This window comes from Penicillium chrysogenum, assembly GCF_028827035.1.
Source record: "Penicillium chrysogenum strain IBT 35668 chromosome Unknown utg000001l_segment0_segment0, whole genome shotgun sequence".
Lineage (NCBI taxonomy): Eukaryota > Fungi > Ascomycota > Eurotiomycetes > Eurotiales > Aspergillaceae > Penicillium > Penicillium chrysogenum.
In genome coordinates, this window is record NW_026622749.1 from 4,112,212 (window position 1) to 4,124,941 (window position 12,730).

A 12,730-nucleotide genomic window follows, 5' to 3' on the forward strand; every position below is an offset into this window, starting at 1 on the left:
ACTTGGAAAAGGATCTCCGGGGTAGAAAACAGACCCTTGCTTGGCAAAAAGGAGTATGGAGTACGGAATGGAGAATAATCAGAGGTCAAGCTCTGTTCAGGGATATAGCATAGCCACGGTGCCTGCATATTGATAGAGAGATATACTCCGTACATACAGAACACAACAGAATGCACGATATTAATAGCACTATCTCGTTGGTATTGCCATTTAGTCTCTTGGCACAAGTCTTGGCTAATGGAATAAACCAGGCAGCTGCTTTTGCACAATCAACATTGGTGGTACTCCGCTGATCAGTGCATCTGAGTTGTATTATTTGATGTGGTTGACAAGGGTGGACACTTTGAGGGTCCATAGGGTCCATGTTCTATTTCGGAAGACTACGAGCGGGGAATGCCGACAAAGAAGATCATCTCTTCCGTGTAGAGCGGAAAACCAACTACGGTGGAATGGGCTAAGCGAAGGGAGAGGTATAACAACTTCAACATAAATATGTCTTGAATCCCCATAGATTTCGATCAGAAACAAGAACACAATCAATTTCCTCTACACTCTACACTCTACAATCATCGACATCAACATCAACATCAATATTAACAATCATGCGTACTCAGCAGCTCCTCCCTCTTTGTGGCCTCCTGCTTGCCAGCGTTACTATCGCATCCAAATTGGACCATGACGATGTCCCCAATCGCTGCTGGCCTGCCTGCGGCCCCGTCGTTGGAATCGCCAATAGTTGCGACGCCCGACACGAGCGGGATTCCGCTGAGATCCAATGTATTTGCGATTGGGACGCTGCCAAAACTCAGATCCCGCTCTGCGCCGCCTGTATCACCCAGTATCAAACCGACAGGCGCAACAACAACACCACCCGTCATGACCATGATGACGACGACGACCATGATGATGATCATGATGATGACCATGATGATGATCATGATTATGACCGTGACAATGACAACGACATTGACGACGATGATAACGGTATGTATAACGTGAATACATCAAGATACAACACAAATCTAATGCATTGATCAGAGGCGCTGGACCTTGTCCGCTATTGTAAACTCACCACAACTACCTACAACTCTGCCGCTGCCACTACTATGGGCACATCTACTAGCACTGCTGGTGCAAACACCGCCACCACCACGGACTCTTCGAATGCAGCCACCGGAACGGACTCTGCTAGCACCGGCGGAACCAACAGCCAGGACTCGACTGATTCTGCCGGTGCCTCGGCGGGATCTGCATCTTCCCCCACCCCTACTCCTGATGCCGCAGCTGGTATTTTGGCCCCTGGTGCTGCATCCATGGCAGGTGTCATGGGGATCATGGCTTTGGCTTGGCTGTGAGATTCAACAGAGTTGAATCTCTAGGTCTCTATCAGAGATAGAGCAGTGAAGATATACGATGGTTTTATGAGTATGTCCAATGTTTGCCATTAGGTCAGCAGATGATATCGACGAGTTATGTCCATTTCGAGATAGTCTATAGTACATGCAATTGACAATACCGTTCTTTTGGAAAAGACTCGAGCGAGAGGAAGTATAGCTGGTCGACCTTTGGAGTATTCTCAAGGGTTCACTAAAGCAGAAAGTGAAAATAATATACACAGAAGTAAAAAGGAATCACATTGAACATTAACGCATGTTTAGGTAATAGTACATCCCAGAAGTTCTATATAAGTCAGATAAATACAATCATATCTCATCCAGAAGGCGTTTCGTGCGCATGTGTCACTGGCACAGGTGTTTCCTTCACAGGTGTTTCATATATAGGTGTCTCGTCCACAGGTGTTTCATCATACCAATTGTCCCAAAAGTCATCAAAGAAGTCCATAGGTGGCTCCTCGTAGTCCATAGCGTATACATCCTTGTAACACTGTGCCTTTGTAGGACAACTATTCGCACTCGAGGGTTAGCATCGACTCCTTAGACTTTTTTTTCTGTGTTATAACTTACGACACGGCATCCTGTCCGAAAATAATGTGCCATATGTATTCAAAGACACGACCACTTGTCTCGTCATCCAACTCGGTTGTCATAAGCCAATGATGATATGACTCATAGTCACTCCGCGGGCGTTGCAGGACCTGCTGCCTGGTTACAGCGAACTGAGCACAGCAAGGCGTAGCAACAATCTCAGGCACATCGGTGTTGTTAAAAATACGAATCCAGGCACCTGCAAAGGCAAGCTCCGTAGTGCGACCAGCCATTTGCCGGAATGGCTGGACCTCATCGGGACATCCGGGATCCCAGTCGCAGCGGAGATTGAGATATCCAACTTGTCGGAGGTAGTCGAGCTGCAGTCTTTGGACGGTCAATACATTGTCCTGCTCCCAGAATTCGACATGGCCGCTATATCGATGGGCGTGGAGGAAGACCATGTATTCGGGCAATTTGTCATAGTTGTCTAGAATGTATTGCAAGTAGGCACTGCTTTCTTTGCCTTTGTTTTGTTCGACTTGCAAGGATGCCTCGGGGTCATCAACCATGTAGACTGCGTGCTGCCATCTAGAATTCGAGTTCTGGGGTTAGAAGTGGCACAGCTTGAGAATGATTAGTGGTCGGTTTATCAGGACATACTCTGGGAGATGATCCTCAAGCCAATTAGTGTCTTCGTACGACATCTTCCCCACAACAATTACGCGATCCGATTTGGGCGTGACCTTTGGACGAGAAGGAGCAGTGGACGAAGGTGCCGCCGCATCACCCTGCTCTACTGGAGCGAGTAGTTGCACATTATCAATTAAGCCTCTCATCGAATCATGGAAATCGGGCGCTTCTCTAGCATTGAAGAATAGTTCTCCCGCCCATTCAGCGCCGGGGACATCGACGGGGATGCGCTCCGGTTCAGGGTTGGCTATCACTTGGGCAGTTGGTCGGGCCGTGGGGTACCATTTCCTCCGGGTTTGGGTGTGTGAAGCGGGCGTCGCAGGCGTCGCAGCATGGGCCGAGACCAGCTCGATATATGCATCGCCTAGGATGATTTCATCGTCTCGCCATCGCAAGATGGAATCGAGGTGATGTTTGACCAAAAACAAGGTTATAATTAGCGCAATGGCTATGGCCGCTCGTAATGGAGTCCGCATTGTCCAGCATGCGGAGAGTTTGAAGATCAAAAATCAAATCGAAATCGAAATCGAATTGAAGATCCCAAGTCGAAGCGAAAAAGCCCGCACTTTTTATGTACGTGATGGTCTCCACTCAAACGCCTTGGCCTTAGCCCGTCAGCTTGGCCGCGTGGTTGCAGGGAAGATATCTACATACCTGGAACAGTATACTATCTGCCTTTTTTCCCCTGGAAAACACATTCATACTTGATATGTTACTGGTTTCCGAGCACTTCTTATCTGCTTGAAGTGCAAGAATCATGACTGTCGGGGTGTTAATCCGAGTGCAACCTCTTTTCCATGTGGGTCTGATACTCGTCAGCCATTCGTGTCCAATATCGGATCTTGTGTGAAACCGTTGATCTCTTGAGGGTTTAGATTATTTCAGGCGTAATATAAGTGGTTTGTAGTATCTGCAATATATATAATATCCATGACTACCTTGTATACAATATAACAATATAATATAGGTAGCAACTATATATTGGCTTGAAGCGGATTTATGGACTACAAAGCTGCATGCAGTTTAGAATGCAACCTTGGAAACGTTTCAGACGCGTCAAACGTTGGATATTACATAGTATATCGATTTGTATGGGTCTATATACAGTTAACTCTGTCCAGGCCTGTTCCTTTGAATCATAGATCTTATTATTGGACCTTCCCTGGTTTCTTGAGACTGACAGCCTGTCTGGACTTTTACCTCCCGGCTTATCTCAGCTAATTCATGATACAGAATAATGGCTAACTAGGTGTGGACACAAATTTGACTCAGTCCGAAGATCAAAGACGGGGGTCTATTGATAGGAAGATGTCTCATTTTCCAGGGGGGCTGAATCTCGTCATCACATCTACAACATACACCCAGGGGCCATATTCCCTCTTTTTTGTCCTGGCGTAGGTCGTTGCGGGTAGATCCTAGTATCTCGGAGACTTTATTTTTCTCCCTTTTTCTCCCTTTTTGTCTTTTTTTGTTTCTTTTTCTTTCCCTTCACGGACGTGATATTCCAGAGTGCTATACGAGCTGCAATTCAATATTGGTACGGAGTACGGAGTACCTAGGTAGTTAATCCCTACCTACTCTTACTTATGTACCCTTCCATTCTTAGCCTTGACCTTGTGTGTAGATGAGAGTTTCCAACAAGGTTGTTCCCAAGGTTCACCTCAGGGGCTGATTAGCCTTCCCCGTAACCTTCCATTTGGGCAAGATTACCTACTTAGGTAGGCCTCGGAAGCTTGATAGGATTATTTAAACGATAACTATTCCCTGGGCACTCGGACAGCAGACAGGTCACGCGCCCTCTGTCATTTCTCCTGAAACACGTGGATGTCCTTGCGACCCGACCCGATCCTCTGTAGATCAACCATAATTTCTTCCCTTGGTATGGAGTACTCCATATTTAGTTAACTCTCAGCAGATTACTCCGTAAACAGAGAGCAAAACAGAGGTGCAACTGGGTAGTGTATGTAATACATAATCTCTCTCTGGTCCCCTTTTGCGAGATCTCTCAACAAGATAGGACACCCAATTATTGGAGTACCTATTATGGGGGTGGCAAGCGGATCACACTCCAGAGCAGAATGTTCCGTCCTTTCTAGCGTCTGAATCCGATACTCCATCCGGAGACCGGAGGAGCCAATTCCGAGTGCGATTGTGGTAAGTAGGACTCCGTAACCACGAGCCCGGGAGCTCCAGAGCTCCACCCGGGATTTGACACTGCCACTAGATGTTCTAACCTGCGTCTAGCGGGTTCTAGTTGGGCCCCATGAGCCTCTGAGGAGCTTCGGTGCATGCGCTAGAAACGGGGGATGCGCGGATCGTGGAGACCAAAGGAAAGTTCCAATTTCGTGGAGTGGGACTGGCACAATATATATACTCTGGGCTCCGTAGTCCGTACGGAGTATTAGCTTTCATATACCGTCAATCAACGGCTACAACAGCCGGGGGAACAAGGTGAACCTTCCGACTGGGTCGAACTATTTAGGAAAAGGTGGTTAAAATAACTTGGTGGCTGATGACGGTGGCGAGTCACGATTTCGGAGTGGGAAGGATGGGGCGAAATGAGATTAGGGGGGAACTAACTTCAGTAAATAAATAGTAATAATAGTAGTAATACATAGTAATAATAGCCATAGGAAGTAATTATAGAAAATCCCCCCTGAAGCAGATGGAATATGATAAATAAGGAGCGGTAAATTAAAGTGGTAAAATGTTCTGTTCAACCCGTGTCAAATATAGAGAATCACATACAGTGACGGTGCAGGAACCCCTTGCAAAGCACGAGGCAGGGCGCGAACCCCGACTTGTATACGTCAGGCAACCCGTGGGACTATGCAAATGATAATTTCAGGAGTAATACTCCGTACTCCGTACACCATACGGAGTATGACTGTTCAGGGATGAGCTTGAAGTGTCCACCACGGCGGGGTCCTCTAAATTACCTAGATACCTAGTGACGAGCCTAACAAGGCATGGCGTCTTGGTAAAAGGCTAAGGAGCATTAGAAAGTGGGATAGGAGCCGAATTGACTAGAGCTGTTGACCTTTTCTCGATGACCTACTCTTTCTATACGGAGTACAACAGAGGGGGATATATACGAAAGGAAGATGAATACATATGCGGAGTACAACAGTATGAGATAGTAAATGATCAAAGGGATTTAATACAGAAATTAAAGAAGCAACGTACTTGAAAAGATTAAATAGAATAATCTCATTGGTATATCCACATAGAAGATCCAGGGGAATTCTAATATAAAACCTACCTAGTTAAGTACTCCGTACTAACAGTATTATTAGGACTATAAGTACTATAAGTACTATAAGGATGGCATCTCCCTTTGAATCCTTTTTTCTGACTGGTTTAATATAACCTGGGAAATTCTAGATTTTCCTTCTCTAGGCTCTATTGCTTGCATATCTAACTGATCACCTGCTTTTCAAGGACTCGATCTCATTCTCTCTCATCTTCTTTCCCCTAATCGCCTCCTTACTCCCTTTCTTGGCGGATTTATGGACTTTTGAATTTATTTCTCCCCCTCGATCCTTTTTATTCTGAGAGTCAACTTTCAGGTTTCATCTCTTTTTATATTGGGAAGTCCACGGTTCCCAAGGGAAATCCCCCAACCCACCACCACATCCAAAAACTTCGGATAAAAGGGGGAAAAGAAAAGGAAAAGAAAAGCAAAAGAACCCCCCTTGAATGAAAATCGAAGCATTTTAAATTTCGCGATATTTTGGTGACATTTTGCTTGGATTTCTGTCCTTTTTTTCTTTTATTTTTTCTTCTCCGCCCAGAATCTCCCTCCGATCGGCTTTTAGTCCAAACTTTTCCCTTCTCTTCCCCCCCTTCAACATCCGCACAATCCCGTCCCTCGACGGTTCTCTTTTACTTCCCTTGCGTCGCTCTCATGGTGGAGTAGTGACAATTATTCCTTAATTTGGTTTTGGTGGATTTTCACATTCCTTGTGGAATTCTCGATGAGTTATCAAGACATGTATCACGATCATTCTGCGCGTTCCCCTGGGTCTCAAAGGCATCAACAACCTTTACACCGTCAACCTTCTCGACAGTTCGACGCATATGGACCCATGCCCACCAACATGTACGAGCAAGATCAGATGCGTTACGAGTCCGCTCGCCTCGAACGCTTGAACCCGTCCCTGCAGAACAACTACGGATATGATATCTCCGGCTCGCAGACTTGGAACCCCAACGGTTTTGCCAATGCACAAACTCTCGGCGGAATTCGCTCTGCTTCCGCCAGTTTGAAGCCCAATGCCCGTGGACGTGCTGGCCTTCCTACGGTATGTTTGGTCTTATCCAGTCGATTCTCGAAAGGTGAAAAAAAAAGAGAGAAAGAAAGAGTACTGACAAACACCTAAAGACATGGTTGGATCAGCAACCAAACATGCCCCAAGCATTCTCAAACTTGGGTCCTGGCCCCGTTCAGAGCAGCGCTATGCGACCGGAAGCCTCCGCTTCATCTGCCGACGACGACGAATTGATCCCAACCGCGATTGTCATCAAGAATATCCCCTTTGCCGTGAAGAAGGAGCAATTGGTGCAGTTGATGACAGAACTCAACCTCCCCCTGCCCTATGCATTCAACTACCACTTCGACAATGGTGTCTTCCGTGGCCTGGCCTTTGCCAACTTCACCTCCGCCGAGGAGACAGCAACCGTGATCGAGGTGCTCAACCACTTTGAGCTACAGGGTCGGAAACTGCGAGTCGAGTACAAGAAGATGCTTCCCCTGCAGGAACGGGAACGGATCGAGCGCGAGAAGCGGGAACGCCGTGGCCAGCTGGAAGAACAGCACCGCCCGATGGGAGGAGGTCCTCAGCTCCAGACGCAGAGCTCCATGTCTTCACTTACCTCGCACATCCCGGCCACCTCCCCTTCGCCCGTGTCTCAGCGTGGCCAAAAGATTGGTGGGTTACACCCGATTTTGAAAAGTTGGAAATTTGACCTGTCGCTAATCAAACTCTTTTCCTATGTACAGATGTGGACTTGAACGACACCCAGACTCTTTCTTACTACTCCCAACTACTCCTCTTCAAGGAAGATACTGTGCGCGATTCCGTGATCTTCCCCCACAATCTCACCCCCTCCCAGCGTCGCACGGTTCACACTCTGGCCCACAACATGGGCTTGGGCCATGCTTCACGTGGCAGCGGCGAACAGCGTCAGGTGCAAGTCTTCAAGATCGCCGCAGGTGCCAATGTCAGCCCCCCGACATCCTCGATCCCGTCCTCTGGCCAGTCGGACAGTGGTCGTCGCGGCCTTAACCGGGCGGCGACCATCGACTTCAGCGAGGCTCGCCAAGAGGCTGGCCCGGGCGCTTTCAACACGTTGCGTGGACAAAACTCGGGCTTTTTGGGCGTGATGGACTCACCTGGCAACTTTGCCAACGGTCAAAACCTACGGGCTGCCAAGTCCTTTGCCGACCTGCGATCTTACACTCCTTCGCCCGTGCCTTCCTCCGCTAGCTTCCCCGCCGCCTTGCAGTCCAATGGCACCCGCCTCCAGTATGAGGGTGCTCCCACTGCTACTTCCAACACCCCGACCCTCACCCCTGCCCAGTCTGGTTCTTCCCTTGGCATGCGGGATGACAACCTCCTGGTCAACAGCCTGGGTGGTCTTTCCCTCGGCACCGGTATTGGTGGCCCCAACTCGAGCCCCCGTCGTCTGAGAGGCATGTTCTCTTGGGAGCAGGACAACCAATCTAACGCCGGTGCCATTGGAAGCAACCGTGGCATGGGTATGGGATATGACGGCCAGCAGGAGCGCATGCCCGTCCGCCAGCCCCGTGGCCCAACCCCCGACAAGGGCACCGGATTTCGCCGTCAGAACGGCCACCAAGCCCGCGGAAGCGATGAACTCCGCACCAACTCCGGAGTAGAGATCATTGTGGAGTAGAACATTGGACGAATTTATTGAAGATGGCGACTCCCCTTTTTATTGCCAGCATCCGACTGATTTGCCGCGAGACGAATACGACTTGTACAACGAGTCCCTGTTCTGCGAAATTACCGGCTTACGATTCGATGAGGGATGACGAGATGACAACACACAAAAAAAAAAAGACCAGAAAATCCTTTGTTTCGCTGATCTAGTCAAGTTTTTAGACGTTGCTTTTTTTTGGGGGCAGCCCAACAGACACGCGGTTTGGATGAATGCTTTTTGAAATTTCCCCGACTCACAGATTCAAGAAGGATTCTGGACTTCTCTGATTATTATTTTTTTTTCCAACACTTTCTGATATTGCGGGCGCCTTGCATGCAAATCCATGGATTTCTTATGCTGTGTCGGAACGAACTCCACGACCCCGAAAACGCCTCCTGGTGATATGGGACGCATACGAAGAATGACACCAAAACACCTTTTGCCGACGGCAGAAGAAACGACAATACCAGCATTTTGCATATTCTTGTCTGTTTTAGTTTGTACATGGGGTGACTCGCATCCGTTTTAATGTTTCTGGTCTTATCCCAACCGATTTCCCCGGGAAATTCATGTTCGGTCTGGGTAAGACGGTTGTGACATGTTTTTCTTCATTTTCTTTCTGCTTTCTTTTCCGCGTGCTTTGACTGCTTCTTGGGCCGGACGTCGTTGATCTGAAATGGTGATCAGGGTGAATCCATACCTCTGGTTTTCTTCTAAAATGAAACAGCTATATTGTGATTCTGCTGCCTTCGACTGTGCCGATTCTACAGATCTACCTTGCGCAGTGTGGATGCATCTGCATTCCTGTGTCAGTGATGTTGATATATTTCCCAGCTCCCATTCTGGAGGGTATTATTCCTCTTCATGTTTGGTGTCTTGCAGTCCAGGGATCTTTTTTTTCTCTTCTCCATTGCCTTTGCCTTTGTACTCAGATTCTCAGTTCAATCCATGTACCTTCTACCTTACTTCTGTCCTACTAGTAGGTGAGTCAAGACCATAGTGTGTAAATGTTGACAATAGAAATCTCTACTCCGTACATATGTACTTTTAACCTGAATTCATCCTATATAGCTGGTTTCAAAGGATAGATGTATGTACTTAAGCCTTTCTGACCCTTTTCTGCTATCTACCTAGAAATCTGAGAAGGGAGAGAAAATATCTATATAACCAGGTATCTAAAAGGACCAGACTACTGTTAGTTATAAGGGATAAACCCAAAATCCACATGCCAAGAATGACGCGGTCCTTGTTTTTCTCTCAGAGTTATGCATGTTCGTCCCTGTCGATCCCCCGTGGAGCCAAGAAAGTTCCTGATCTAATATGCAAGGTCTTTCAGACTATTCATATAAACATTTGACCCCTCGGGAATGTGACGTGATAATCAGAAGCATCGCGGGAGTCTGGGGGGGACTTCTACTGTATACTGAAAATCTATAGATAATCGTACAATTACTACATAAATGAATGGTGAAGCACATCGAATCAGTAAAATTCCCACTACCAGGATATCCCCATTTTCCCATTACAGCGCCCTATGAACTCGAAAAAAAACGATTGAAAGCAAAGACCGGGGAATATCAGAAAAAAAATACATCAAAGTAGAGCGCCGTGAAGAATAAAGACGAGAGGACTTAAAAAAAGGGCAGCCACGATCGGTAGGTTTAGGGGGCCAAGGCATTGACGTCTCGACTGTACGTCTCGCGGTGCCAGCCCATCTTTTCGGAACTTTTCAGATGTTGAGTTAAAGCTCGATCTTGCCACCCTTCTTCTTTTGCTCGACCTTCAGGAGCAGTGCACGGTTGATGCGGGGCAAGACACCACCGAAGGCGATGGTTGCGCGGATGAGAGTGTCCAATTCTTCATCACCACGGATGGCAAGCTGGAGGTGGCGAGGCGTGATACGCTTGACCTTGAGATCCTTGGCGGCATTACCCGCCAGTTCGAGAACTTCGGCAGTCAGGTACTCAAGAACAGCGGTCACGTAGACGGCAGCTAGAGGCGAGAAGTGTTAGAGACGGGTTGTTTAGGGGATCAGCTCAAGGGGCATAGCATACCCTTGGCACCGACACGCATCTTGTTCTGAGTGTTGTTCTTCAAAAAACGCTTGACACGACCACAGGGGAACTGGAGAGTGAATTTGTGTTAGCAGTCGCGTCATCTTAGGGAGCTGGCGATTAGAGGAAAACATGGGTCAAGAGAGAGGGTATGCGATGGCATGGGATTGGTTCCACAGATATCGAGGGAAAAAAAAAACCGCCCCTTATCGAGCAGCAACGAGGGACCGAGTCGACGCGTCTTCGAGGGGCAGTTTCATCGAGTAACTCATCGCCCGTATCGCATTTCCACTCTCGGATGAGATAATCCCTAACCCAGCAACGAGACAAAACGCGATCCCACTAACCTGCAGACCAGCCTTTGCGCTGTGAGACTTCTGGGCCTTCCCCGCAGCATCGCCCTTTCCGCCCTTTCCACCGATAGACTTTCCCTTTCCGCCAGGCATTGCGAAATAAATGTGCGAAAACGGTCGCAGAGGTAGGTATAGCAGATAGAAATAGAAATCAAGAAGATTTGGCAGTGGTGTGGATGTGAAGGCGATTCAGAGTGCGGAAGATACGCGCGTTGTTGATGGATGGAGAAGTCAGAATGTGCCAGGCGCCGTCTGTGCCAAAAAGACACCTGGCGCTAGTCCCAAAATGGAAACATCCTTTCTCACAGCGTTCAGTTTCTTGCCGGTATATACGGCCATCTGTAGGGTCAATGTGGATGATTTAGAAATCAGTTGCTGTAAGGGTTATCATATCCTTTATCTTTCTCAAAAATAGATAGAAGCCATGATAATTTTTGGCATGTGAGGGGACCATGGAAGCCAAGTGCGCCTTCAGCCATCTGGTTGCAATGGATGTCTTCAGCATCTATGGCCAGGATTTCACATATGAAACTCATGTGGTTATAATAATACACACCATTGTGTGACTTCAAGCTAAATGGAAGTCCACTGATGTGGTGGTTGCTGACGTTTTGCAAAATAAGCTGGTCTGGTTTGAAGCTGGACCACCACAGTTACCAGCTATGACCAGCAGTGGGGGTGGTCATGTGATATACTCGCCTCATATATCAGGCGACAAAGTAGCTCTGATGCCTCAGGCGACCACAAGATGGCGGATAGATAGTGCCGGAAAATATATTCATCCGGCTCCCTGGCCTTCCAGAAATGCCAGGTGGCCCACGACTTTGAAGTTTTGTTCGCGTTGTACTCCCCCATACTCAACGATTTCCCCATATCGAAAAAGTACCCGGCAAAATGGTGTCTCCTCAAATGTATGCTTGACAATTTCTTGATTTCTATTATATATCTTTACGGAGACTGACAATGATCGGACAGTACCAATCTCGCCATCATCTTGGTGATGATGCAGCTGGCCAAGAAGGTTCCCTTTGAGGATCCTCAGGTCCTGATGATGGTGCGCGGATGCTACATCCTGTCCAATCTCCTCATCCTGGCCATCCACCTATACACCCAGTTCAAGATCAACCAAAAGAAGGGTATGCCCGATCGCGTGCTCCCCTCACAATCAAAAATCCAAAAGCTAACTGATATTCGTAGACATGACGACCCTCAAGTACGTTGAGCCCGCCCCGATGGGTAGCACCGAGGAGCCCAAGCCCGTGACCACCACCAACATGGACTACGACAAGGCTCAGCTGCGCCAGCTGCTCCGCAGCCAGCTTATGGGTGTCGGCATGATGGGTGTGATGCACTTGTACTTCCAGTACACCAACCCCCTCCTCATTCAGTCGATCATCCCCCTCAAGGGCGCCTTCGAGTCCAACCTCGCCAAGATCCACGTCTTCGGCAAGCCCGCTACTGGTGATCTCGCTCGTCCCTTCAAGGCCGCCGGTGGCTTCATGTCCCAGGCCGGACCCAAGACCGACAAGGCCTCCATTGAGGCTGCCGAGAAGAACTGGCGTGGAGGTGTCAAGGAGGAATAAGCACAAACGCTGGGTTGCTTTAGGTCATCAATTGATTCCCCCTAAGGGTGTTCGATGGCCGATCTGAATCATAGCACAGTTCACTTCTCCCCATTGTACCATAATCCATAATCCTATCAAGTCCGGACCCTCCTTTCTGGCTAGGGTCTGGGATATATTCTTAATTCCGACCCCTC

General features: G+C 48.1%; 5 protein-coding genes across 5 annotated transcripts; 3 read left to right on the top strand and 2 right to left on the bottom strand.

The window, feature by feature from the left end:
* Positions 1–602: 602 nt before the first annotated feature.
* Positions 603–1,355, top strand: N7489_001645 (putative GPI anchored protein; the record flags this gene model as incomplete). Its single annotated transcript, XM_056707400.1, has 2 exons — positions 603–984; positions 1,039–1,355. The coding sequence occupies 2 exons, from the start codon at positions 603–605 to the stop codon at positions 1,353–1,355; spliced, it is 699 nt and encodes a 232-aa protein (XP_056571702.1).
* A 355-nt stretch (positions 1,356–1,710) lies between these two features.
* Positions 1,711–3,094, bottom strand: N7489_001646 (DUF3431 domain-containing protein; the record flags this gene model as incomplete). The annotated part of the gene is made up of 3 exons (XM_056707401.1): positions 1,711–1,903; positions 1,965–2,516; positions 2,589–3,094. The coding sequence occupies 3 exons, from the start codon at positions 3,092–3,094 to the stop codon at positions 1,711–1,713; spliced, it is 1,251 nt and encodes a 416-aa protein (XP_056571703.1).
* A 3,516-nt stretch (positions 3,095–6,610) lies between these two features.
* Positions 6,611–8,537, top strand: N7489_001647 (uncharacterized protein; the record flags this gene model as incomplete). The annotated part of the gene is made up of 3 exons (XM_056707402.1): positions 6,611–6,922; positions 7,003–7,549; positions 7,621–8,537. 3 exons carry the CDS (start codon positions 6,611–6,613, stop codon positions 8,535–8,537), a joined length of 1,776 nt encoding a protein of 591 aa, XP_056571704.1.
* Positions 8,538–10,305: 1,768 nt separating this feature from the next.
* On the bottom strand, positions 10,306–11,064 carry htz1 (histone H2AZ; the record flags this gene model as incomplete). Its single annotated transcript, XM_056707403.1, has 3 exons — positions 10,306–10,556; positions 10,619–10,688; positions 10,966–11,064. 3 exons carry the CDS (start codon positions 11,062–11,064, stop codon positions 10,306–10,308), a joined length of 420 nt encoding a protein of 139 aa, XP_056571705.1.
* An 801-nt stretch (positions 11,065–11,865) lies between these two features.
* N7489_001649 (PHO88 family protein) lies at positions 11,866–12,554 on the top strand (the record flags this gene model as incomplete). The annotated part of the gene is made up of 3 exons (XM_056707404.1): positions 11,866–11,882; positions 11,947–12,107; positions 12,169–12,554. The coding sequence occupies 3 exons, from the start codon at positions 11,866–11,868 to the stop codon at positions 12,552–12,554; spliced, it is 564 nt and encodes a 187-aa protein (XP_056571706.1).
* Between the last annotated feature and the right edge of the window lie 176 nt (positions 12,555–12,730).